General features: G+C 38.2%; 1 protein-coding gene across 1 annotated transcript in view; it reads right to left on the minus strand.

Annotated features, from left to right (window-relative positions):
* The window catches only part of Adgrg4 (adhesion G protein-coupled receptor G4), an 87,341-nt gene extending 73,288 nt beyond the window's left edge, over window positions 1-14,053 (minus strand). The window contains exon 1 of the mRNA XM_042269267.2: window positions 13,450-14,053. Coding sequence (XP_042125201.1) covers window positions 13,450-13,990 — 541 coding nt within the window. The 5' untranslated portion in view covers window positions 13,991-14,053. The remainder of the gene's footprint in view (window positions 1-13,449) is intronic.
* Window positions 14,054-24,890: the final 10,837 nt, after the last annotated feature.

The raw sequence follows: 24,890 nt of genomic DNA on the forward strand, positions 1-24,890 counted from the left end.
GACATCAAGTAAACAGGGAGAAACAAGGTGCTAGGGAAGTTCCCAGGGATCCACAAGGATGACCCCAGCTTAGACTACTAGCAATAGTTGAGAAGATGCCTGAATTGACCTGCTCCATTAATCAGATTGGTGACTACCCTAACTGTCATCATAGAGTCCCCATCTAATAACTAATGGAAGCAGATGCAGAGATCCACAACCAAAAGATCCACAACCAAGCACCAGGCAGAGTTCTAGGAGTCCAGTTGAAGAGAGAGAAGAGGGATTATATGAGCAAGGGGCATCAAGATCCTGATGGGAAAGCCTACAGAGAAAACCAAAACAAACTAGTGGGATCATCCATGAACTGTGGAGCAATAGTTGTGGAGCCTCATGGAACTGGACTAGGCCCTCTGCATAAGCAAGACAGTTGTTTAGCTTGACTTGTTTAAGGGGCCCCTGGCAGTGAGGTCAGGATCCATCCCTGGTGCATGAATGGGCTTTTTGGAGCCCAGTACCTATGTTGGGATACCTTACACAGCCTTGGTTCAGGGGAAGGGGCTTGGACCTGCCTCAACTGAATGCATCAGGCTCTGCTGACTCCCCGTGGGAGTTCTTGCCTTGGAAGAGGTGGAAATGGGGAGTAGGTTGGGGGGGAAGGCTGGGGAGGACAGGAGGAGGGAGGACAGGGGCATCTGTGGTTGGTATGTAGAATGAACAGAAAATTTTTTAATAATAAAAAATAAATAAATAAAATAAAAAGATTCAAATCTTCATTCATTGAAAATCACATAATTATTGACTGAGTTGTTTGGGGGGTTAGTGTTTAGGTGTTTTTAATGTTCTTTGAGTACTCTAGATATTAACTCTGTCAGGTGTATAATGAAGTTTTTTTCCCATTCTACAAGTTGTCTTGTCTCAACTGTTTCCTTTGCTTTGCAAAACCTTTTAATTTCAAACTACCTAATTTGCCAATTTCCATCATTAAGAAGACAAGTATCAACTAATACTGGCAAGGGTATGGAGGAAAGGGAACACTTACAGACTGCTGGTAAAAATACCAACTGGCCCAGGCACTACAGAAGTGCCTCAAAAAATTAAATATGTAACTACCATACAACCCAGCTATGCCAATCTGAGGTGAATACTTGAAAGACTCTGAGTCAGCATACCACAGATATTTCTGCACATCCATGTTTATCATAGCACTATTTGCAATAGCAAAGATCAGCCTGGATGCCGTCGAGTGATAAATGGATAAGGAAAATATCCTATATATACATAATGGAGCTCTATTCAGCCATAAAGAAGAATTGTGTCCTTTGCCGGTGAATGAATAAAACCAGAGATCATCATATCAAGTAAAATAAGCAAGACAGAGAAAGACAAATGTTTTACATGTTACCACATGTTTTCTCTCATTTGTGGGTCCCATAATTCTTTATAGATACAAAGGTACATACATATATGTATATATAATAAAATAAGAAGAGAGATTGGGAGAAGGAAGGACACTATAGGGAGAGGGAAAGAGGGAGGAGGAACTGGCACCCCTAAATGCATGCTCCCCAAATACTCCAAATCCAAGAAAAAAGATGCAAAGACTCTACTCAATATAACCAAGGAGAAACAAACTTGGATACTAAAAAGCTAAGTTTTACAAATGCTGAACAGCACAAAAAAAAAAACAGCAATCATCCAAACAGCATTCAAGATATACATTTCAATGGAGGGCATCATACTGCTAAACTTAAACATTACAGTGAACTTACTAGCCCAGGAATTGAAAACCAATGGGGATCTCAAATGACAGCCATTCCCTGGAACAATATCCACCTTAAACTTGTTTCATATCTCAGATAGAAACCAATCAAATATCAATAGCTCTTTAAAATAGGAATCTGTTAAGAATGAGGGATTAATAAAGCAATCATTCTGGGGGAGAAAACTTTGTATCAAAAATATTCGATGAGAGATTTTTTTTCTGAAATATACAAACCTAAGCTTCCGTGGTTAAAATAGAGCAATATAAGATGCATTATTTCCTAGGCAATCTCTGGTGTTTTCAAACGCTAAATCTAGCAATCCATGACAAACGGGGTAGCAAACATGTAAGCTGATTGTGAACATAACTGCTTCGATAATTTCTTCATTGGTGTTCTTAATCCACATGCACTTTGGGATTTATTAAATTGAGCAATGCAGATTTTCTATGTACCCATCATTTCGGACAAGGTAAATTTACTGCACTTGTGATTCATCACTCTCTCTCTTTTCTCCATGTGCTAAAGATTTTTTTCTTATGGTCTCTAAATGGTATACTTATCTCCATCGAATATAATGACTGTCCTACTCAGAAATAAAATTTTGCAACTGATTGAGGCAGCTACAATGCTAACCATGTCAGCTTTGTCATTTTGGTACATGCTATCTATCTACACACACACACACACACACACACACACACACACACACACACTTCTACTGCCCAAGAACTGGTGTTAAAAGGAAAGGCACATTTCTCAACTGAACAAGATGACACAGACCATTTTCTCCTGCACCTCACCACAAAATACAACTACAAGCCCAGAAAATGGTATGAGGCAGTGATTCTCAACCTGTGAGTCACAATCCCTTTGGGATTTCAAACAACCCTTTCACAGGGGTCATACATCAGATATCCTGCATATCAGCTACTTATAATTTATAACAATAGCAAAATTACAGAAACGAAGTAGAACAGCCGTAATTTTATGGTTGGGGGTCAGCACAACATGCAGAACTGCATTAAAGGGTCGCAGCATTAGGAAGGTTGAGAACCACTGCTAAGGGAACAGAAAACTATGGCAGGAATTGTGACGCCTCTTGACTAAGATTCAAAAAAGCAAGCTGGGTTAGTGCCTACCACTTCAACACCCCGGCAAGCAAGTTGAGTTTTTTCTTGGTGTTCTTAAAAACTCCCTTTTAAGATATTTTAAATAGATAATGCAGTCATGTGGCTCAAACAATTTTTTAAATTGACAGTGAATAAGTTTGATCCCATCTGCTCCTCTATCTCCCCAAGTCAGCACACTCCCAGAAGATTCTCTCTTTTTATTTTAATTCTTTTATTTAAAAACTTACATTTATTTTTTATTATTGTATTTGTATTTGTTATTTTTAACTCAAAGAACAGATAGTTTTCTATCTCTATTTTCTATTTTCACAGCACAACTGAAAACTGCCTTTTTTACCCCACTTCTCCCCTCCCAAATTATTTCTTTGTTAGGAAGGGGGGAGTCTTATTCTGTGTGCAACTAGAAAACACTGACACACAACACCATGATCTCCTGGTGGAATAGAACAAATAATACAAAAACTGACCAAAAGAGCTCCCTCTGCTTTTATCTGTCTAGCCATGCCATGCCAGGTTGAGTAAGCATCATCAGAGAGCAAGGAAGAGGTCTCATCCTTGGAAGCCCAGGCATCGTGGGCACGTGACCTTCCATTTGTGGCCTCATTCTAGGAACATGTCCCATGGGCATCGTCCCAGAAAGAGGAGGGCCCATCATTGACATCATAGGAGAGTCTCCCAAGACTGGCCTCATACCAGGACAAGGAGAATCAGGGAGCCTGGGGGAAGGGGGATCACGGCCTCTGCAGGAGAAAGGGTAGAGGTATCTTTTTTGTTGAAATGCAGCTGCGGTGTTGCCAGTCAGGCTCTGGGCCTTCTCTTTCATCCATTTCTGGTAATAGTCTTTCATAGTCTCTTTGTATTTCCTATACTGCAGTGGCTCTTTTTCACAGATGGGAAGTCATGGGTAAAATACATATCATAATAGTCAAAATAAAACTTGGGCATGTTGCTCTGTAAGCCATGGCTATGTAGTTCCTGATGTTGTTATTGTTGTTATTATTATTATTATTATTATTATTATTATTATTATTATTATTATTATTATTATTATTATTCCCAGGAGTAAAGGAATAACATAAGCTGAAGGCCTCCCCTCAACCCAACATCAACTCTACCCAAGACCTATGTTCCCAGTCACCAACATAGCAACAGAATAGAGTCCAAGTAGGCTTACTCTCTTTCTGGACCCATAGGAGGCGCTCTAACAACATTTTGCAAGCCTGACGCCAACAGCAAGGGAAACTGACAGGAAGTCCTGCTACCAATAAACAGCCAAATGAAATACCTCTCTATTCCTGCCAGGCCTGAGGCTCCTTGCCTCACCAGTCGATACCTGTTTAATAGTACCTGGGATAGGAAGACTATTTTTCCATTGTCCCAAGAGTATCTGGACCCATACAGAAACACAAATCCAAAAAAGGAAGAATGATGGAGCCAGTAACAGTAAGTGGTCTGGTCTGGGCAGCCTCTTTGTCTCGATAGTCCTGAGATTTTTCTCCCCATTCAGAGACAACAAGGCAACCAACAGGGACTCAGTAGCAGTAGGTGCCCTGACCCAGGAAGCCTGATCAAAGGCTTCCCTTTTTTCTTCAAAAACACAGAGAAAGCGAAGTCAAGAGACATCACCAAGAAAATCACAGCACACGCCAACCCCACCATGAGATAATCTGGATACCCAACCTGAAGAGAATCTTCATGTTTCTCACATGGGCAGCACCACTAGGGACCAGAGGGAGCCACAGAGTCACAAAAATAAACCACGTAAGACAAAGTAACACCGAAGGAACTCTAAAACCTCATCTGCATTTAGAAGCATAGCTCACAAAGATAGCGTAAGACTTGTGTGCTAAACCTAAACATGATGGTTCCCTACTAAGACTAAAATGTCAATAAGACCCATTCTCTCCTCACATTGACAAAACATCCAGAACACAAACACAATTTGAATGAGAAGAGACAATCCACTCATAGTGACACCAAGATAAATCAGATGTTGGTACTATCTGACAAGAATGTTTGTTGAATTGTATTGTCAAAAGTTTATTGCTCAAAGTAATGGGTTTCATTGTAATGTTTTTGTGCATGCATATAATGTACTTTAATCATATTATCCCTTTATGGCACTCCCTTATCCCACTCCCCTTTCTGAGCCTGCTCCTCTTCTCTAATATGTATTCCATTTTCTAGATTCCACACATAAGAGAAAAAACATGCTACATACAGTTTTGTGAATCTGGCTTATTCTGCCTAATGTGACAATATAAAAATCTTCCACAAAATATTAGCAACAGTCTGTAGAAGAGAGTTATCAATAAACTCACAGCAGGGGCCAGAGAGATAATTCAGAGGTTAAAAACACTAGCTGCTCTTCCAAGGGACCTAGGTTCCACTCCCAGCAGACACGTTGCTGCTCACAACCATCTGTAACTCCAGTCCAGGGGACCTGACATTCTCTTCCAGCGTCTGTATATACACAGGCAAAACACCCAGACACTTCTCAGTCAAAATAAAAATGAAAAAGAGAAGAAACTTAAGAAAAACATCAACTCTAATGATGGAACACTGAATGCTTTGCTGCTAAGACTGGGGATAAGGAAACTCTAGCTACATTTACTCATTATAACACAAGAAAAAGAAGTAAAAAGCACTAGAGTCTAGGGCTAAGAGGCTTAGATTTAACCCCAAAATCACGATCTACAAAAATAAATTCGACTTTTTCACAACCCAGAGCTTCTGCCCAATGAATGCCCATATGAAAGACATCTTTTTAATTCTATGGAGCAAGAGAAGACATTTTCAAGTAGTTATCAAGTATTTTCAAAGTATGTACCAACAATGACTAGACTATATGAAGAACTTTTGAAACTAAGTTGGGTGAATGGGAAGGGGAATGGATCTGTTGGGCAAAGTTGGGGAAGGGGTGAATATGATCAAAATACATTGTAGGAAATTCTCAAAGAACTCATAAAATTTAATAAGTACAAATTTTAAAACCTAAACAGTAATAGAAAACACTCTAATTCTATTTTTTTTTAGTAAAAGCAAGAGACAAGAACAGCAGGGTGGTGGGGTGGTACACACCTTTAATCCCAGCACTCAGGAGGCAGAGGCAGGCAGATCTCTGTGAGTGTGAGGCCAGCCTGGCCTACAGAATGAGTTCCAGGACAGCCAGGGATAAACAGAGAAAGTCTGTCTCAAAAAACCAAAGAGAGAGGGGGTGGACAAGCAGATGTCAAGTAAGCCCAGGGAAAAAATGTTGAACATCATTGGGCATCAAGGAAATGCAAATTAAAACCACCGTGAAGCATCACTATACACCGACAAGCATGATTTAAATAGGTAGTTCTAAATGCTACCAAGGAAACCAAGAACTGATTAATCTGCCATTGTGGATAGGAATGGATGTCCACCTGTACAGCAGTTCCTTAAAAAATTAAACCAGCAACTGCCACATGGTCCACAAGTTAAACTAAGCACTGACCACAGAGGAAAACAACTTTTGCTTACAAGAATCCATTCCTAACATTTTTGTAATAGCCTCACATTGGAATCAGTCCAGGTACTCTCCACAGGTTAAAAGAAAATTTGTGAAACAACCTCATCATCCACAATGAAAAGGAACAAACTATGTATACACATAGCTACCTACTCTCCAAAGAGTTAGGCTGAGCAAAAGAATGTCACATTTTAAAGGATACATGCTGCAGAATTGCATTCATATATTTATTTAAATTTTTATTTATTAATTTATTTATTTTTGTGTCTAGAGGTTTTGTCTGCATGCATGTCGGTGTGCCACATACATACCCAGTACCCTCAGAGGCCAGAAGAGGGCATCAAGCCCCATATTTTTATATTTTTTAAGATAACAAAATTTTAGAAATAGAGGACATAAGCATCATCATCAAGGGACAGGGACTTGAGAAAAATATGTGTAAAGGCCAAGGACAGACAGGACCTGGGTATGGTTATAAAAGTCCAGCATGATGGAGGTCTATGGTATAAAAACTATGCAAAATTGACTCTGGTGGTGGATATGCCAATGTACACATGTGATAAAACCATACAAAATTTATTATGCACACAAAAATGTATACCAGTATAACTAGAGAAATCTGAAAATGACAACGTGTTATAGCAACATTGTTAGTATCCTTTTTCTCATACTAAAGTCTTATATAATGCTGCCATTAAGGTAAACTATGTAAGGTATACAAGGAGTCTCCAACTGCACTGAAATCTACAATTATTTCATTAAAACTTTTGGTTAAAAACAAAGCATGTTGTGGGGGTTGGGAAGACTGCTCAGTGGTTAAGAGCACTGGCTTCTCTTCCAGAGGACCCAGGCTCAATTCCCAGTAGACACATGGCTGCTCACAACCATCTGTAACTCGAGTCCCAGGAGATTCAATGCCTTCTTCTGCCCTCTGTGGGCACTAGGCTCATACATGGTACACAGAAATACATTCAGGTAAAACAATATACACATAATATAAATAAATTTTTAAAATGTAAAAGAACAAAGCAAATACAAAATCTCACATTGTCCAGATAGTAAAGCAATATCTAATATCCATTTGTACTGCAAGGATCCCCAAATCCATGGGATCCCTATTTTGCCACACTCATTCTTTCTGTTTATAAACAAGTGATCACTTCAGAAATTATATACATGAGTCTCACTGCCTGTATGTTAAAGTGGGGATAATCCATGTGAACGCACAGGGGCCTGTGGGCTTAATTCCCATTTGCTCTTTCACTCTAGATTAAATTGTGTTAGTGTAATCATTTGGAGCTGGAGATCAGAGCTATAGAGTAGCTGAATATTTATGAGGCATTTGGTGACAGATGTACCTGCCAACAGAATATTAAGTAGACCATTTAGTAAGATACCAAATTCTGGTTGTGATTTGGATATATCAACTCATATTAAATCTGTGTGTTGTTCTAGCTCACATATTACATCTGGCTTTTCTTTCAATCACGACCTCTGTAAACATAATTCAATGTGTTGATTAGATTTGTGAGAACTAGTGTTGACCAGAAACTGCCACAAACAGATTTGCCCATGGGGTATGAAAATCCAAAATGAGTATCTTTGAATAATAATAAAAAAAAACCCTGCTTTGCCAAAATGGTGCCTGATTTCAGTTTTCAAGTAAGGAAATGAAAAATGAATCTTGTGAGAGAGAGACAGGCTACAAACCCCATCTATGAATCTACAGAATGTTACCCCGTGCAGGAGAATACCAATAAGGGAGGTCAAAGTGAACTACAAACTGTTCATGCTCATCTTTCCTGATGAAAAACGAGGATAGCAGAAAGAATTGATGTACAAGGGCAAGACCAAATTGCCTGTTAGCTGTAGAGCCCATCACCACAGAATTGTCCGTATGAGAACTGATAATTGGACAGAGGGATTAATAGTGAGCCAAACAAAGGCCTTTAGAAACTACACCGACAATACAATCCATCTCTGCATATTTCAAGAATGGGCAGTTCATAAAGTAATCCAAGGCAGCTGGAGCATTCTATCAATTAATAAAGCTCAACAAATCAATGCCTCCACAGATGGAGGGCTGCTATGTTTTTAATAGACTGTAGATTTCCCAAGATGGACTCAATTCATATTATTTCATTCCTTTCAATAGAGGGGATTTCTCCAATATATAACTAAGAGGAATTTTATTTCTGTGTCTTTGGAAGACTCAATGTCTTTATAACATTCACACATTAGAACAATTCTCTGCCGTATCATGTGTCTGAAAGGAAATTAAGAGAAGAACCAAAGTTTATGTTGGTGTTAAATGGTTGCTTCAAGGATTTCTGTCACCACTTACTACTTTTAAAAATCATGGAGGCTTTTGTCATAGGCAAAAACTGGAAACCAAAAAGTCTTTCAAATTACTTGACCTTATGGACTAAATATAGTATATCCTTTCTCTATGATATTGTTGAATAGATTATACCCCCCCCAAATAATCAGAGAGCTCTATATTTTTTGAAATTCAAATATCACCAATCTGTACTGGTAAGTTTAAAAAAATCTGAGCCTAACTGAAAACATTCATATTTAAACCTAAGTTTCTTTTCTGCTTGTGTATCTAACAGTTGTTACTTTTGAGGAGAGTCACTTGGGGTTAGGGGTTGCAGGGAAAAGAGATTTTATTTAAGACTTATACCTTTATGTATTTTTACTGTATATATCTATAAATTTAACCTGGAGATGTATGTTAATTTTAGTGAAAATTTATAAAAATAACTGACAAAGTGCTAAGATCAATAAAATTACAAAAGCCCATGGACTTTTCCTAAGAAATAGTATTCTTAGGAATGAATTCTACAAAATTTCAGGCCGAGATGCATACCCACATGAGGAAGTTTGTTATGGCATTATCTGTGATGGAAACATTGAAACAATTGAAATATCCATCAACTGTAAGTCAACTAAGTAAATTATGTTACATATATACCAAAAATAGATTTAAATGTACTTTATGCCCATGATAATAATACTGTTAAATCAAGTTATAGGACAATATGTTTTATTTATTAAATTGTACATACTATACATATACATGCATATGTACATATGTACTTATATACACCATAAAAATATATTTTAAGAAGAGATATCTCTATGGAAAACTGAATTTTAAGGTTTGCTTTGCATACTTTTGTATTGTTAAAATCTATCTTATTCACAACCATGTATATTGCATTGTGAAATTTTTAAAAATAAAGAAAAGAAACTTTAGTTTCCCCAGAAATAAATTCATAATGACTAGCACTTTTACTGTTATTATTTATCACCATGCTGTTTAAATATTCCTGACTCATCTCCAACTGTCATGAATACATGTTCATTAAACCCAGATAGGGTTCATGGATTTCTGTTACATGTTCCTCCAAAGCCTTGTTCTCATAAATATAAATATATATGTGTGTATATATATTTTATGTGTAAATAGATTTATTGAGATTTGTAACCTAGTAATGTGCTCATTAAAATTTATTTTTAAGGTCATAATCCTTCTATGGACCATAAATACAAATTTATTAGACAAAAGCTAAAGCTAGGCATGTTGTAATCACTCATATTTAGCCACCATTTTCCTAGCTGTCATATGATGAAGACAGAAATGAAATAAATTTGATGCTATTACCCTTCCTTTAGTGGTGAGGATGGCGGTGACTCAAGCTGCTTAACTAATTCCTGCAGGTGGGTTCTCAGCACCAGCAATTCCCTGCCAAGCAAACCCCTAAAACTCCATAAGATTGTAAGGACCACAGATACTTCTTAGACAAGTGATTCTCAACTGTGGGTCACGACCCCTTTGGGGGCTGAATGACCCTTTCATAGGGGTTTTATAACAGATATCCTGCATTTCAGATATTTATATTACAATTCATAATAGTAAAAAAAATTACAGTTATGTAGTAACAACAAATATAATTTTATGGTTGGGGGTCACCACAACATGAGGAATTATATTAGGGCTTTTAGCATTAGGAAGATTCAGACCCACTGGCTTAAACAGTCTGCACAGTGTAGGAGTGAAAGGAATATGGACTTTGTAACACATCTCTGCTCAAATGCCAGCTGCACAACTTACTTGACTGGTAACCTTAGAGAATGCTTATCACCTCTCTTTTTTCAATCTATAAAATGCCTAGACCTTGGTAAGAACTTAGTAAAAGGCAACAACTAATGTCAGAATATGCTGGAAGCTGGAGGCTCTGTCTTCAGGGGAAAATCTATTTGGCTGCTTTAGACAATTTCAAGAGCTTTTTCAACTCAGTCTAGACTACTCTGGCCCTCGGTTTAGGACCTCCTATTCAAAGGTTTAGAAAGAATACTTGTAGAAACCTGAATAGTAGAGAGAACATTTTCTACTCTTTTGCTTAATTGTCATATCCACAAGAACTCACCCCTAGACAATGGACTGTATATTTAAAAGTGTCCAAGAGAGAAAAAATAAATGGGGCTTGTGCAGCACCTTAATATTGGTTAGACTTGGTGATTTATCAGCCATATGGTTGGGGGAGGGGGAGAAGTCGTCGTTGTGTTTTCAAAAGCCACTGTAAAGTTTGTGCATTTATAAGGGCTGATATGCCATGCTTTGTTGACTCCCATGGGAGGCCTTGCCCTTTCTGAGGAGTGGATGCGGGAGCAGAAAAGAGGTGGGGGGGACAGGAGAAGAGAGGGAGGGAAACTGGTTGGTATGTAAAATAAATTTAAAAATTAACAAGAAAAAAGAAAGTAAAGTTCCTTCTTTTTTTGTTTGTTTGGGTTTTTTTGTTGGTTTTTTTTTTTTTTGAGACAGAGTTTCTCTGTGTAGTTTAGGCTCCTGTCCTGGATCTCACTCTGTAGACCAGGCTGGCCTCGAACTCACAGAGATCCTCCTGGCTCTACCTCCTGAGTACTGGGATTAAAGGCATGCGCCACAACTGCCCAGCATAAAGTTCCTTTGTACGTTGTATAAGCCATTCAGTCTTGATTTTTTAATTTCTAACTCAGATTTGTAATTAGAGCTAGCTAGAAGCACTCTCCTTCATTGGAAGACCTCAAAAAGGAGGGAAAGTAACAACAACAACAACAGATTTTCAGCTAAAATCAGAAAGAATACCTTTCATATTCTTCCGCATTAGTCTCAAAGCACAGAAACCTGGTGCAGTGTGCTGCTGTCTTTAACCCAGTCAGCACCCAGACTATTGGGGAAAGCATATCCCCATACCCTGTGTGAGCATTCCTAGGTTTAGATCTAGGCCCCATTCTTTGTCCAACTTGTTCCCCAAATCAAAAGAACAGAACACATACATTTCTAGAAATGTGAAAAATCCTATTGCCACTGATGACATGTACTTCAGGGCTGCTGCTGTTGGTCACTATAGAAGTTGAAAGGAAAATGGCATTGTACTGAGAAAAGCCACTCTATATTTCCTTCTCAAAATCAGAAAGAATAAATTACATATACATATATAATTCCAAGATTTTTATTAACATCACTATACCAACAATAAAAGTAAATTATAGTATATGTGTGTGTGTTATCATATATATGAATTACCATATATAATATAAATTATATATACATACATATTCACCAAAAGGAACCAGGTCTCCTTGGCAAAATGGCTGATTCTTAGGCTGAACAGGAAAAGGTATGAAACAAGCATGCAGAAAGGCAGAAAATACGCAATGAATGATTGAATGTGTCAAAGGGACGGGGAAGTCAGATTGAAGGGTTCCCACTGGCCAATTGGAACAATTGGAACAATTGTCCCAATGGAAAAATTGTCATATCAAAATAAACAATAGTAACAACTGGGAACCTAGTGAATAAAATTAGAATGCATAAGTTCATGTCTACACAAATAAACATGAATTAATTAATTAATTAATTTGGAAGAAAGGAAAAGTCTTCCTTAAAATGAAATAAATACAAGCTAATAAATATGGAACTTTAACACCATCATAGTTGTGAGTGATCTAAGCAAGAGCCATGAGTATATGTAAAACTATTGGATAAAAGTTGCATAGGAGGATATTTACATTGTCTCCAAACATCTCCCTAGAAATTAATTGCAAAGGAAAAGGATAATACATTTCCAGTGCCAAAATTTGTCAGATATCAAAATCAAGTGATTAAATTTATTATTATGAATATGGGGACAATTTGGCCCCATGTTTCTGCTGATACGAGAAAAGACAGCATCACTTTAGCAATATTCTTACCAAAAATGGAAAGCCAGAATGTAGCTACCAAGAAAGTAGACAAATCCAAACTAAGGGATGATCCACAAAACAACTGGACTATATACTAGGAATGTCTAGGTTAAAAAAAAAAAAAAAAACAAAGGAAAGACAGGAGATGTAAAGAGACTTGGTAACTAGATGCAATGCATGGTTATAAAACAGATCTTAGACCAAACAAAAAAGTTACAAATGAATTTATTAGGATGAATGGCTAAATTTTAAGATCAGCTAGGAATCAGATGTTAATGTTGTATCCATGTTAAAATTTTTAATTTGATCACTGTGATGCAATTAAGATAATTTCTAATCTTTAGGGTACACACACTGAAACAAAGGGTAATAAATAAGAACCATGCCTTCTTCTTACTCTCAGATGACCCCAAAACAAATAAGGGATGTAATGTGCTGTGTGTGTGTGTGTGTGAGAGAGAGAGAGAGAGAGACAGACAGAGACAGAGACAGAGACAGACAGAAAGGGGGAATGCACAACAGGAAGAGAAAAGAGATGAAAATAAGGAGAATGATAAAGTATGTGGATGAATAAGGGTTAACCATTGACAAGTGTGGGTAAATAGAGATTTTGTTGTTCTTACATATTTTCTATGAATTTGAAGTTATATTAAAAAATAAAAGGGAAAAGAAAACAATGTTTTCTCTACATCAAAAAGCAGGAGACAAAATTGTGGGAACCTTGGGTGCCTTGGAGGAAGACAGAGCCTTGATCTAGGAATGGATAATTTCAGCCTTATTTATGAGCAGAGCAGTGATGTACCAATTCTACCCTTGCTGGGGAAAAAATGTGTAAGTTACTCACAGCAGCGCAGTCTCCTGTCAACAGCTGGACTTATCTTGTGGAGGAGCCAAACATCATCTTCCCAACTAACTACATTTCCATATAAACACGTCATAAACTCCTCATTTTCCAGGATGCGGTTCCAGAGCTGAAAGTAATACAAGCTGCCGGTAAAGCAAGGTACCACAGTTTTAATCTGGCCCTCTCCATTTCTAGGAAAGTGCCCTAAGACCCAAGTCCCATCTGGAGGCAGGCTGTGTGGCTGATCCATTATCGCAAGTATCCTTTCTTTGTTCTGGAAGAGCTCTAATCTGCCCTTCACACCATCCCATATTAAGCACATGGTATGCCAGTGAAACGGAATTAGGTGATAGCTGATATAAAAGGTCTTGCCAAAGTTGTATAGTATCAGCTGCTGATGGTCTCCTGCAAGTCCAAGGTCTACATCTTCTCTGCCCAGGAGAGTGTTATTAGTAATATAGGAGAAGGCCATCCAGTGATGTGAGCTGTCAGTCATGGATATCAGATCAATGCATGCCGTGAGTCGGCTGAGTTCAGGCATGGGGTTGGTCAAACGCACATATGTCTCGCCTTCTCCATAAAAATCCAGCCTTTTTCCTTTCAGTGAAAGTGAATCTGTCCAAATTTGGAGAAAAGGGAAAGAGAAAACAAATGAAATTTCAGTAAATTTTTTTCTATCTTCTTTGGCAGTATAGTCAAATTGTACAATATAATTATGAGTCAATCTTGATGCAAATAAGGAAATAGTAGATATACAAAAAAATCATCTCTATTTGACATTGATGTGTGATTCTTTTGGCAGAAGACTTTCTCCCTGATTCTATTTCACCTAGGATAATACGAAAAGTTAGATTAGTGCTCCCCAAGCACACACCAGCTGGACAGTTTGGAGACACAGTTAGAAATGTGACTAGTGGGAGGAGAAGGCCAAGGAAAGGCAGCCTGGACTTCAAATTTGCTACACAGTCCTCATGCATATAATCAAAAGAGAATTATTTCCACTCACCTAACTGCCTTATTACATTCATGATGCAACAGCAATTTGTTTCTCCAATGTCTTTTTCTGAGCCAAATTACTGATTTCTTCTGCCTCTTGAGACTGAGTCTCACTAAAAGGCCCTGACAAAGGCTTCAGGGCTGCATAACTGGACAGCACAGAAGCTCGAGGGTGTCTGATTGGTCTCGGGAATGGTAGACATAGCTCTACCCAAGGGCATCCTCCCATTTCCTTCCTAAGGCCCACATTGACTTAAAGACCTCAAGAAATGCACGGAACCAGTTACCGCTGTCTAAATCAGACAGCTTGGGAACCCTGACTCTGCCACTCATCAGCTCTCTAACCTTGAACAAGTAACTAAATCTCCCCCAGCCTCAGTCTTTGCTATAGAAAAATGGAGATTTAGAGCCAAAGGAGAGCCACAAGGAGCCATTAATTACATTAGACCTATGCCAGATATCCCCTATCTTCAAGGTTTTCAAAGATTATTTGAAGATTAAATGAGATGGTATTCACAAAGTCCTCTCAAACATCACTGAAAGACATCTCATTGATACTCTTTTTATTTATTCTTCTACAATTATATATAATTGTATATGTATTATATATGTATAAAATGTTATTTGATCCAAGTTTCCATTATCCTCTCTTATCCATTTCCCCCTCCCAGAAAATTCCTTCATCCACACTTCCTTCCCAACTTGCATGTCTATTTTCTGTGAAGATACTACACTGAATTCGGGTTGCATGCATGAGTATATGGGGTGTACTTGCTTTAGTGGGAACAACGTACCAGTGTCTATGCCACTGAGGACTATGCCTCTCATTCTCTCTATATAACTTTTAACTGTCTGTAACGGCTCTGGGAGGGAGGAGGCCCCTCCTCGATTCATGACAGAATGTTGATGGGCCCAGTCTTGTGTAGGCCACCAATGCATCTGTGAGTTCATAGGTGCAACATCCAAGTCATATCTAGAATGTCTGGAAGACAGCATTTCACAACATGCCTCTCCATCATCCATCTCTTACATTCTTTCCACCTCCTCTTCCACAATGTTTCCTGAGCCTTTTTCAAGCTGTGGTACAGTATTTTGACAAGCAACTTTACAATATGTGTGAAAAATGGAAGCAGGCATGCCCCTGTGTCATAAGACACTATTGGGTGAGAGTACAGTCACCATTACAAGCCTTGGAGCCCCAGGCTAACATACAAATATCTGAAGATCTTCCAACATCCACCTAGTTCCAGTCCCCACACAGCCCAAGCCAAACCCAAAAGCTTCATGGCATAATGCAGTTTTATCCCTTATCTACCAGTTTATAGTGGGAATATCAGGACCACCAGTCTGAAACAGTGATAGCCATAACAGGGCAGTACAGAGGCTAACAGAAGAAACCATTTCTTGCTTCTGAGAGAGGATGCCAAATGAGAGCCTCCAAACATTCTCTGGCCATACAATGCTCTCCCTCTCTCTCCATTCCCATACTTAACATCCTCTAAAGCAGAAACTCATGCATACATTACTGTCCACACACACTCCCACACATCCTCAGCTTGCATGTGTGTACACACACACACATATTCTCAACTTGGATGGGCACACATACACACATATACACTGCACCAACATGCAAGAACTCCTACTGTTACCAGCTTATGCCATTATATTATCTTAGCATCATGTGGCTAATAAATCATTAAACCCAGAAGATGATAATCACCATGAAGTCCAGGTATCAGTTTTTGTTATTTCAGGTTAACAATGTTTTTCTGTTCAGCTCAATAAAATGACATCAAATACAACATTTAAGAATGCAGTTTATGGTGGGCATAAATCTCTAGGGTTTATTTAGCCCTTTAAAAAGAATATATCATGCTGGGCGGTGGTGGCGCACGCCTTTAATCCCAGCACTCGGAGGCAGAGCCAGGCGGATCTCTGTGAGTTCGAGGCCAGCCTGGGCTACCAAGTGAGTCCCATGAAAGGCGCAAAGCTACACAGAGAAACCCTGTCTCGAAAAACCCAAAAAAAAAAAAAAGAATACATCATGATCTTACATAGTCTCTGAGGGCCTCCTCTCTTCACTTCATTTATATAAACTAGTTATCAAATGAAAGGAATGATCAATTTACAAAGTCAGAAATATAAAGACTAATAATATAAGAAAGTATATAATTTCCCTATTTTCAAACATATTAAATGAATGGTGTACTATTTCTCTCTAGTAGACCAGTTTTTTAAAACTATTCTCTTCTGAGATAGGGTCTTGGTATACAGCCCAAGCTGCCCTGGAACTTACTATGTAGCCCAGGTTGGCCTCAAACTCATGATCCTCCTGGCTCTACCTCACCCTTCACTGTGTTGGGAATACAAGGATGTGCTACAATGCCCTGCTCTAGACTGCTGAATTTTTCACAAGTTGAGAATACCTAGTATTGACAAGCCTGTGGGGAAATGAGTCATTCTTACATGCTGCAAGTGGGAGGGCCAATTAAGAAGCATTTTTGAAGAGCAATTTGTGAATGTCTGTGACAATTTTTATTGTGTATAATTGTGCATATACTTTTGACCTTGTAATTCCAGTTTCATCAGTTTGTTCTAGACAAATATACATATACACAGAGACAAACTTTCAGAGATGCAAGCACAAGGATATATTGTGGTTATGTTGGAAGTTTTTAGTTTGAACAACTTCATACTTGTATATAGTGCACTGTGATCACATTCACCCTCAGTACCCTGTCTCAACCCCTCCCCATTCTCGTCAACCCCCTTTTTTCTGACTAGTCTCCTTCCTACTCTCATGTTCTTCCTTTCTTCCTACCTTCTTTGTATCGGCCTTATGCAGGTAATCACAGCTGCTGTGTGTTCATGATTCCATGGATCACATCATATGCAGACGACAAAGCTAAATGTTGATCCTCTATCTCCCTTATCATTTCCATCCTCTCATCCACATTGTTCTCTGGGACATGAAGTGGGTTACACAGATACCCTATTTAGGGCTGAGCACTCAATGGTCACTTATTCTCAAGAGTTACTCAGATCTGCAAGGATATCTATTAAAGCATTATTGCTAATGAAGAAAATTTTAAGTCTCTAAATATATCAAGAGATGACTAGCAATGCTTGGGAATATGGCTATCTCTACAACAGAGTGTGAAAACACATAAGGTAGACTCATGTAGTCACAGAGAGACTTTTCAAGGCTGAGTAGTTTGTGAAATGGGACTCAAGCATATATATAAGTACATGGTGGCACATGCCTTTAATCCCAGCACTCAAGAGGCAGAACCAAGTAGCTCTCTGTAAGTTTAAGGCAGGTATGATCTACATAGAAATTCCCAAGCTATCCAGAGCCACATAGTGAGACCCTGTCTCAAAAAAAGTATTAAAAATCTGAAAAAAAACACACACTAATTTAAAAATGATTATCTAAATTGTGATTCTGGGGGATTTTTATTTTCTATGCTACTTATTTCATTAATATCTTCATATTTTAAATAACAATCATGGTCACTTATAATCAGGAAAATAGAGGCAGATAGTTGGTTTAATGGATGGATAGGTGAGAGAGAGAGAGATAGAGAAAGAGACAGAGAGAGAGACAGAGCGAACCACTTGTGGATTTATTGGCTTTACTTGGGATTCTGTAGATAGAGATAAACTTCACTTAAATGAATGTGGTGTAGAGTCAAAAATGCTAGACTCGTGCCCCAGTTCTTTCTTCTCCTAGCCCCTTGGATGGGGCAATTAGTGCATGTAAAGCTCTCATGACAGTTTCTGGCAGACAGTGAGTGCTATGCAAATGTTAAACAAATAAATTCCTGTTACTTCTTTATGCTTCCTTTTCCCATGGTAAGATGGAAATACTAATTACCAGACCTGGGGGGTGCACCATACAAGATGATGCAATACTAACATTTAGGTTATTGGTGTGAGAATGTTTATAAACTGTGAAGTGCTATGTAAATGTCAACTGCAATATTTGCCAGTGTCATCAGTAGAAACCTCTTTCTTCTGCAACTTCATCTGTGCCCCCTCTGAGCCCTTCTGCAACCTCCAGGCCTCTGGCAGGGCTCTGAGGAGGTAGGACTATGACAAAGGGAACAGGGCTTTAGCCCTTCTGTTTGCCTAAGCAAGCCTTCTCCAGTGGGCCTCTCAAGGGCATGCTTAAAAGGCCACTTGTGTCTTTGCATATGATTTTGCTATCCGTTGCAAATGTCTGCTTGGATGCTGCCATCTGTTCCCTGGCAATTCTCAAGTCCGCATTGCATGATTGCTCCCCCAAAGTGTGTTCTCTCTTGATTTGGGATCCTCTGTGTCTATTTACCTCTATGCACTCTTTCCTTTTACTCTAAATGCTATTTGCTATTTTTCCTACATAAAGGGGGTGGTTTTTTCCATCACAGTAGTGAGATTTTGTGTGTTTTTTAAATTTTTAAAAATGTTTAATGTGTGTATATTTTGCATGCACATGCCTGCAGATATCAGAAGAGGGCATGTAACCCTCTGGTACTGGAGTAACAGAGGGTTGTGAGCCACCATTTGGATGCTGGGAATTGAACTCCAGTCCTCTGGAAGAGCACCAAGTGCTCTTAATCACTGAGCCATCTCTCTAAGTCTGTATGCGTTGTTTTGAAGGAATAGTGAAAGTCATCAGAAAATGAAAAGATGAGACCAACGTCAGCTAGAGAGCTCTATCACCAAGACACAGATGATAATGTGTTGATGTATTTCCTCTGGCTTTTTCTCTATGTGTGGGTTTTGCTTGTTCTGAGCTCCTTGCTTGTTTCACTTAACATTATAGCATACGCATGTTCTACTTTAAGAAAAACTCATCAGAAGCCTGATTAAAATGCCTATGCTTTCATCTCAAGGAGCACCAGGCATCATTTTATTTCTACTGGAAAATTCACCATTTTCAAGTATATAATTTCAGTGGCATTTAGCATGTTTGAATTAGTATATAACCATAATCATTATCTAGTTTCAGAATACTTTCTGCATCCCAAAAGAGAACTGGCACCCATTAAGCAGTGAGTCAGTCTGTTTGCCCCACTCTAGATTCCTGGTAACTTGTATGCTGTTTTCTATCTCTGTGGATTTGCCTACTCTGGGCAGTTCAGTTGGCTAGTTAGTTTTAAACCTCCACTTGCCACAACCTAGATTTACCTGGGAAGCTTCTCAATTAAGGAATTATCTAGTTGTTGCTTGATGTAGGAAGACCCAGCCCATTCTGGACAGCACCACCTAGCACCACTAGGCAGGAGGAAGCTAGCAGTAAAAAGCAGGCAGTCAGCATAGATGCATTTGTTTCTGCTTTCCAACTGGATGTGATATGACTGGATGCTTGAGTCCCTGTCTTGACTTCCCCAAAATGATGAACTGTGGCATGGAATTGTGAACCAAACAAACCCTTTCCTCAACTAAGTTGTTTTTGTCGGGGTAGTTTATCACAGGAATGCAATATGTGGCTTTCTTTATTTAACATATTGGAACATGGACTGGTACCTTTTTTTTTCATGGCTAAATAGCATCCCATTACATGGATATTGTTTTCTTCATTACTAACGTCTGTCAGCTTGTTTCATCTTTACCTGTTAGAAACAGTGTTTTTATGATGATTAGCACTCATTTTGTTTCAATAGTGTTTTCAATTCTTTCTGTGTCGTTCATTTTGCTTCAATTCATTCCATGCTATTCATTGTGGTTTTGTTTTTGTTTGTTTGTTTTGAGACAGGGTCTCTACACACAGCCCCGACTGGCCTTGAACTCATGATCCTCCTGCCTCAGCTTCTCATGTGCTGTGATTATAGGCATACACCAGCATAATTATTGTATGCCATTCATTTTGATTCAGAACATTTTTATTTCTTTTGGAATTACTGGGTCATATAATAATTTTATGTTTAATATAACAGCCAAATTAATATAAACAGTAATTATACTTAATATAAACAATGAAACTATTTTCCAAAATAACCATTTTCCAAAATGCACCACTTTACATTTCTCCTCGCAATGTATGAGTCCAAGTTTCTCCACATCCTCACTAGCATTTGAGTTATTATTATTTATTATTATTAATTATTATTATTAAATCAGAAGTATAAAATAATATCTCATTGTGGTTTTGATTTGCACTTCCCTAATGACTAATGACATGTGGTATTTCTTCATAATTTTCTCAGCTACTTCCATATCCTCTTTAGAGAAATATCTATTAAGTCCTCTGACCATATTTTATTGTGTTGTTGAAATTAAACTAAGCATTCTTTAGTCTTATGGATAGTAGACCCTTATCAGACATGATCTGCAGATACAGTCTCTCATTCTGGTTGTTATCCCAATAATGTCTTTGGATACATAAAAGTTTTGGGTTGATTAAGTCCAACTTGTCTATTTTGGTTTTGTTATTATTGTTTGTGATTTTGGTATCATTTCTAAGCATTCATTACCAAATCCCAGGCCCTGAAGATTTGATCCTGTGTTTGTCTCTAAAAGGGTTACCTGCGTGGTTCCTGCATTTAAATCTTGCATTCATTTTTTGTGTTCAAATTTGTACATAATATGAGGTGTTGGGGTCCCATTTCATTGGCACGTAGCACTTTTGTATCTGCTTACTTCATATGTGGTTGCCTTATTTTAGAAGACAGAGATACATGAGGACAGGTAGGCAAGTGGAGAGCTGTCTGTTTTGCATCAGTGCTGGGATATGGACATAGAATCCAGAAAATGTGACTATACTGAACTTGTGCCTTTGTTTCTCCCTACCAGACTTCCAAAGGAAAAATATATTAATTAATTTTAAATACATGAATAAAATGTTTCGAACTCTAAAAGACAGATGATCCAAATAATGTATTTAAGCTGACAATACTACTAAAGGATCTTTGGGTGCATTCTGTGCTAACTTTTGTTCTCTTTCTTTGCAAACTTTTTCTCTTAACATGTTCAAGTGGTGTAAAGAATGGTGACTGGGGTTCCAGATGTACTAGCTGACATCTTTTTAGAGGAGAGAACAAATGGGGTTCTCCTATGATCAAGCATTGGAGGCATGGTCTGCTCCCTGGGTTGCAGGCATTAGAGCATCTGTTTTCTTCTTTTTGACTGAAGATGTCTAAGCTAATCAGTCCAACAGAACACCAGTGACTGTGTTATTAATCTGTCTACACTACCATAACAATGCACCACAAATTATATAGCTTAAACAATGTAAATCTACTATCTCAAAGTTTTGTAGACTAACAGTCAAGGTCAAAGTGTTGGCAAATGTGGTTTCATCTAAGGAGTGTCCAGGAGAAATCCTTCCCATGGCCCTCTCTTCATTTCTGGTGGTTTGTAGATAATACCTTAGTGTTTGTGGACCTACAGACAAATCACCCCAGTATGTGTCTTTAGTTTTACATGGTCTTTTCCCTGTGTGCATGTCTAGATCCAAATCTCTCCTTTTAATAAAGGTTTTCATATTGCATTGGGAGCTCACTGCCCCAGTATAATGACATCTTAATAAATCACATTCACAATAACCTTATTTCTAAACAATATCATATTTTGAGGTATTGAGTGCTAGGACTTCAACATATAAATTTGAAGAAGGCATGATTCAACTGACAATACTAAAAAGTGCTCAAAGCCCAACAAAATATTGGATTCAAAGTCCATGTCTTACTCAGTCAATGTATTCTTTACTCATAAATCCAGAAGCGCTCTGAAAAATGACTTTAACAAACAGTGGTGATAATTGAGCAACAACTATAAGTCAGTGTTGGAGTGAAGTAATACAGCAAAGCTGGAAATGTAACCCATCAGAGAAGGCAGAGTAGTCCTGTGAGAAAGAGCCCATCCAAGAAGATGGTCATGTTTGTACTTTAGAGAGATGCTAAGGATACAGGTAATTGGGAGAGGGTTTTCCTAGTATACACAAGGCCCTGGTTTCCATCCCTATCAATGCAAAATAACAACAATAAAAATGTTTCTATTGTTAATAGTTTACAGAATTTGACCACTCTTGGGTGAGCATTCTGCAAAGGGTACTCCATGCATCACAAATGGCAAAGACCACTACCCACTCATCAAAGGGAGGGGAAGAGCTCTTACTTTCATAAAGTCTTACTAACTGATATTCTGAAGCATTTGTAGATCAGATCCTTGGTTAGCAAACTCATAACTTTTTGAGCCTGATAATGCATAGGGTCTCTGTTACCTGCAACATCATGGCCACAGTGTGAATAGCCACAGAGAATCAGAGTTGCTATCTGCCACCCACTAACAACACTTCCCACTGCTCATCCAACAAAATAATTCACCTTACTTATAAATACAGAAGCCCTTCAGAAAATTAATCTGCTTTATGTCAGTATTAGAGCACAGTAATATGGTGAATGTGACACGAAAGGTCTCTGGCCTTGTTAGATTACACTGCAAGAATAGAGGCAGTCAATAAGCAAGTAAATAAAATAATTACGAATTGTGCGAAGTGCTCTGAGGGAAATTAACAGGCTGATGAGCTAGATAATGGGAAAATCAGAAATGACGGGAATAGGAAAGTCTACAGTTGACAAGCTAGTTAAAAGCTTCTCCGATGAAGAGCTAGTTTAGTCATCGATGAACTAGGGTTACAAAGATGGAGGGTAAGTGGTAACTCAGACATGGGTAAATGTGTGCAGAGAAATCTTTTAGTAGACTGCACTTGTATTTTCAAGGAACACCAGGAAGCCACCATATCTAGAGTAAGACAGTGGGGAAGCATGGGGGGAAATGAGACCCAAGAGGCAGCAAGGTACCAGATCATGTCATGTCTTTTAGGGTTTAGATTGTAGTTCATAATAGGAGCTTCATGGAAAGTTTTGAGTAAAAGAATAACATGGTTTGAACTGATATATTGAAAGATCATTCTAGCTGCTGCAATGAAAACTGACTACAGTGGGAACAGAGATTCCACTTGGGAGGCCATTGAAAGGAGATCATGGTGGCCAGACCATGTCAAAGAAGGGAGGAACACACACACACACACACACACACACACACACACACGAGATTATATATATATATGGGAAAAGAGATTTGGGAAATAGAAGTGGCATAAACTAGACTCAATGGATTGATACGGATGTAGAAAGAAAAGGATGCAACATGGGTCAATGGTGTACAGAGAACCTATGGGAAAAGAATGAAGATTATTACCTGACAGTAAGTTTACTAGGACCTCTGCCTCCCCACCAAAGTTTCTATGCTGTGGGGATAATAGGTCCCATATATAATAAAACTCTAGGCTGGTATCTAGCTCTATCTGCAAGGCCAACAGCATTTGAGACCTACTTTTCAAGCTATGAAATTTCGAAAATTCTATTATCTATTAGCCTGGAGAAATATAAGTGGTTTTTAACCAACTTAAATGAAATGCTCAACCCCTCAAAAACATTCTACCATGTTAGTTTTTCCTATGTGTAATATACTGGCTCCAAAAGCACTGTGACTATGTCCACTAAGGAAAACATGTATTTGAAATTTTCAAACTAAAAAAATATACTCAGAAAAATCTGAAAGGTGTAATTTTTGCAGTCCAGGAGCTCTGAATATTGACAGATAAAATGTCTGGAGCAGGCATGTAGCTCAGTGATAAAGCACTTGCCTAATATGTGGAAGGCCCTGTGTTCAGTCCTCAGAATTACAAAACAAATAAGCAAGCCAGCAAAAACTTCTGGTTTGGTATAGTGGTATGTTGTGATAGTTCCAGCACTCTGGAGGCTGGAGCAATAAGATCATGATTCCTTTATCAGCCTAGGATACACAGTGATTCGTAGGCTAGCCTGTACTATAAAGCAAGACCCTTTCTAAATAAATATCATCTTATTATAACACATGAAAGACAATCTACATCATAGGAAAACACAAAACCACAGTAATGTATCACTTTATGCCACCAAGATGGCTATAATCAAAAGATAGCAACAAGAATTGGCAAATGTGTAGAGAAATCAGTCCCTCACATACTGCTAGCAAGGATGTAAAGCAAAGCAGCTTCTTTGAAAAATAGCCTAGAAGCTTCTCAAAATATTAGTCATAAAGTTACCATATGAGTCAGCAATTTCACTCCTGAGCACACTCCCAAAAGAAATGAAAGCATATGTCCATTAAAAAACCTGCATACAAATACTCACAGCAATATTATTCACACTAGCCAAAATGTAAAAACAAACTTAAATATGTATTAACTGACGAATGGGAAACTCCAAGGTATATCGATAAAAGTAAATATTGTTTAACAATAAAGAGGAATGATTGAAGGATAGATGGCACGTGGGTGAACCAAAAAAAATATGTTAAGTGAAGAAAACTGACCACAAAAGGTCAAATATTGTATGACTTAAATGAAATTCTCTTAAAAGGCCAACTCAAGAGAGAAAGAAGGCAGACCAGTACTTGCCAAGGTCTAACTT

The sequence above is a fragment of the Peromyscus maniculatus genome, chromosome X (assembly GCF_049852395.1).
Source record: "Peromyscus maniculatus bairdii isolate BWxNUB_F1_BW_parent chromosome X, HU_Pman_BW_mat_3.1, whole genome shotgun sequence".
In the NCBI taxonomy this organism is placed as follows: Eukaryota; Metazoa; Chordata; class Mammalia; order Rodentia; family Cricetidae; genus Peromyscus; species Peromyscus maniculatus.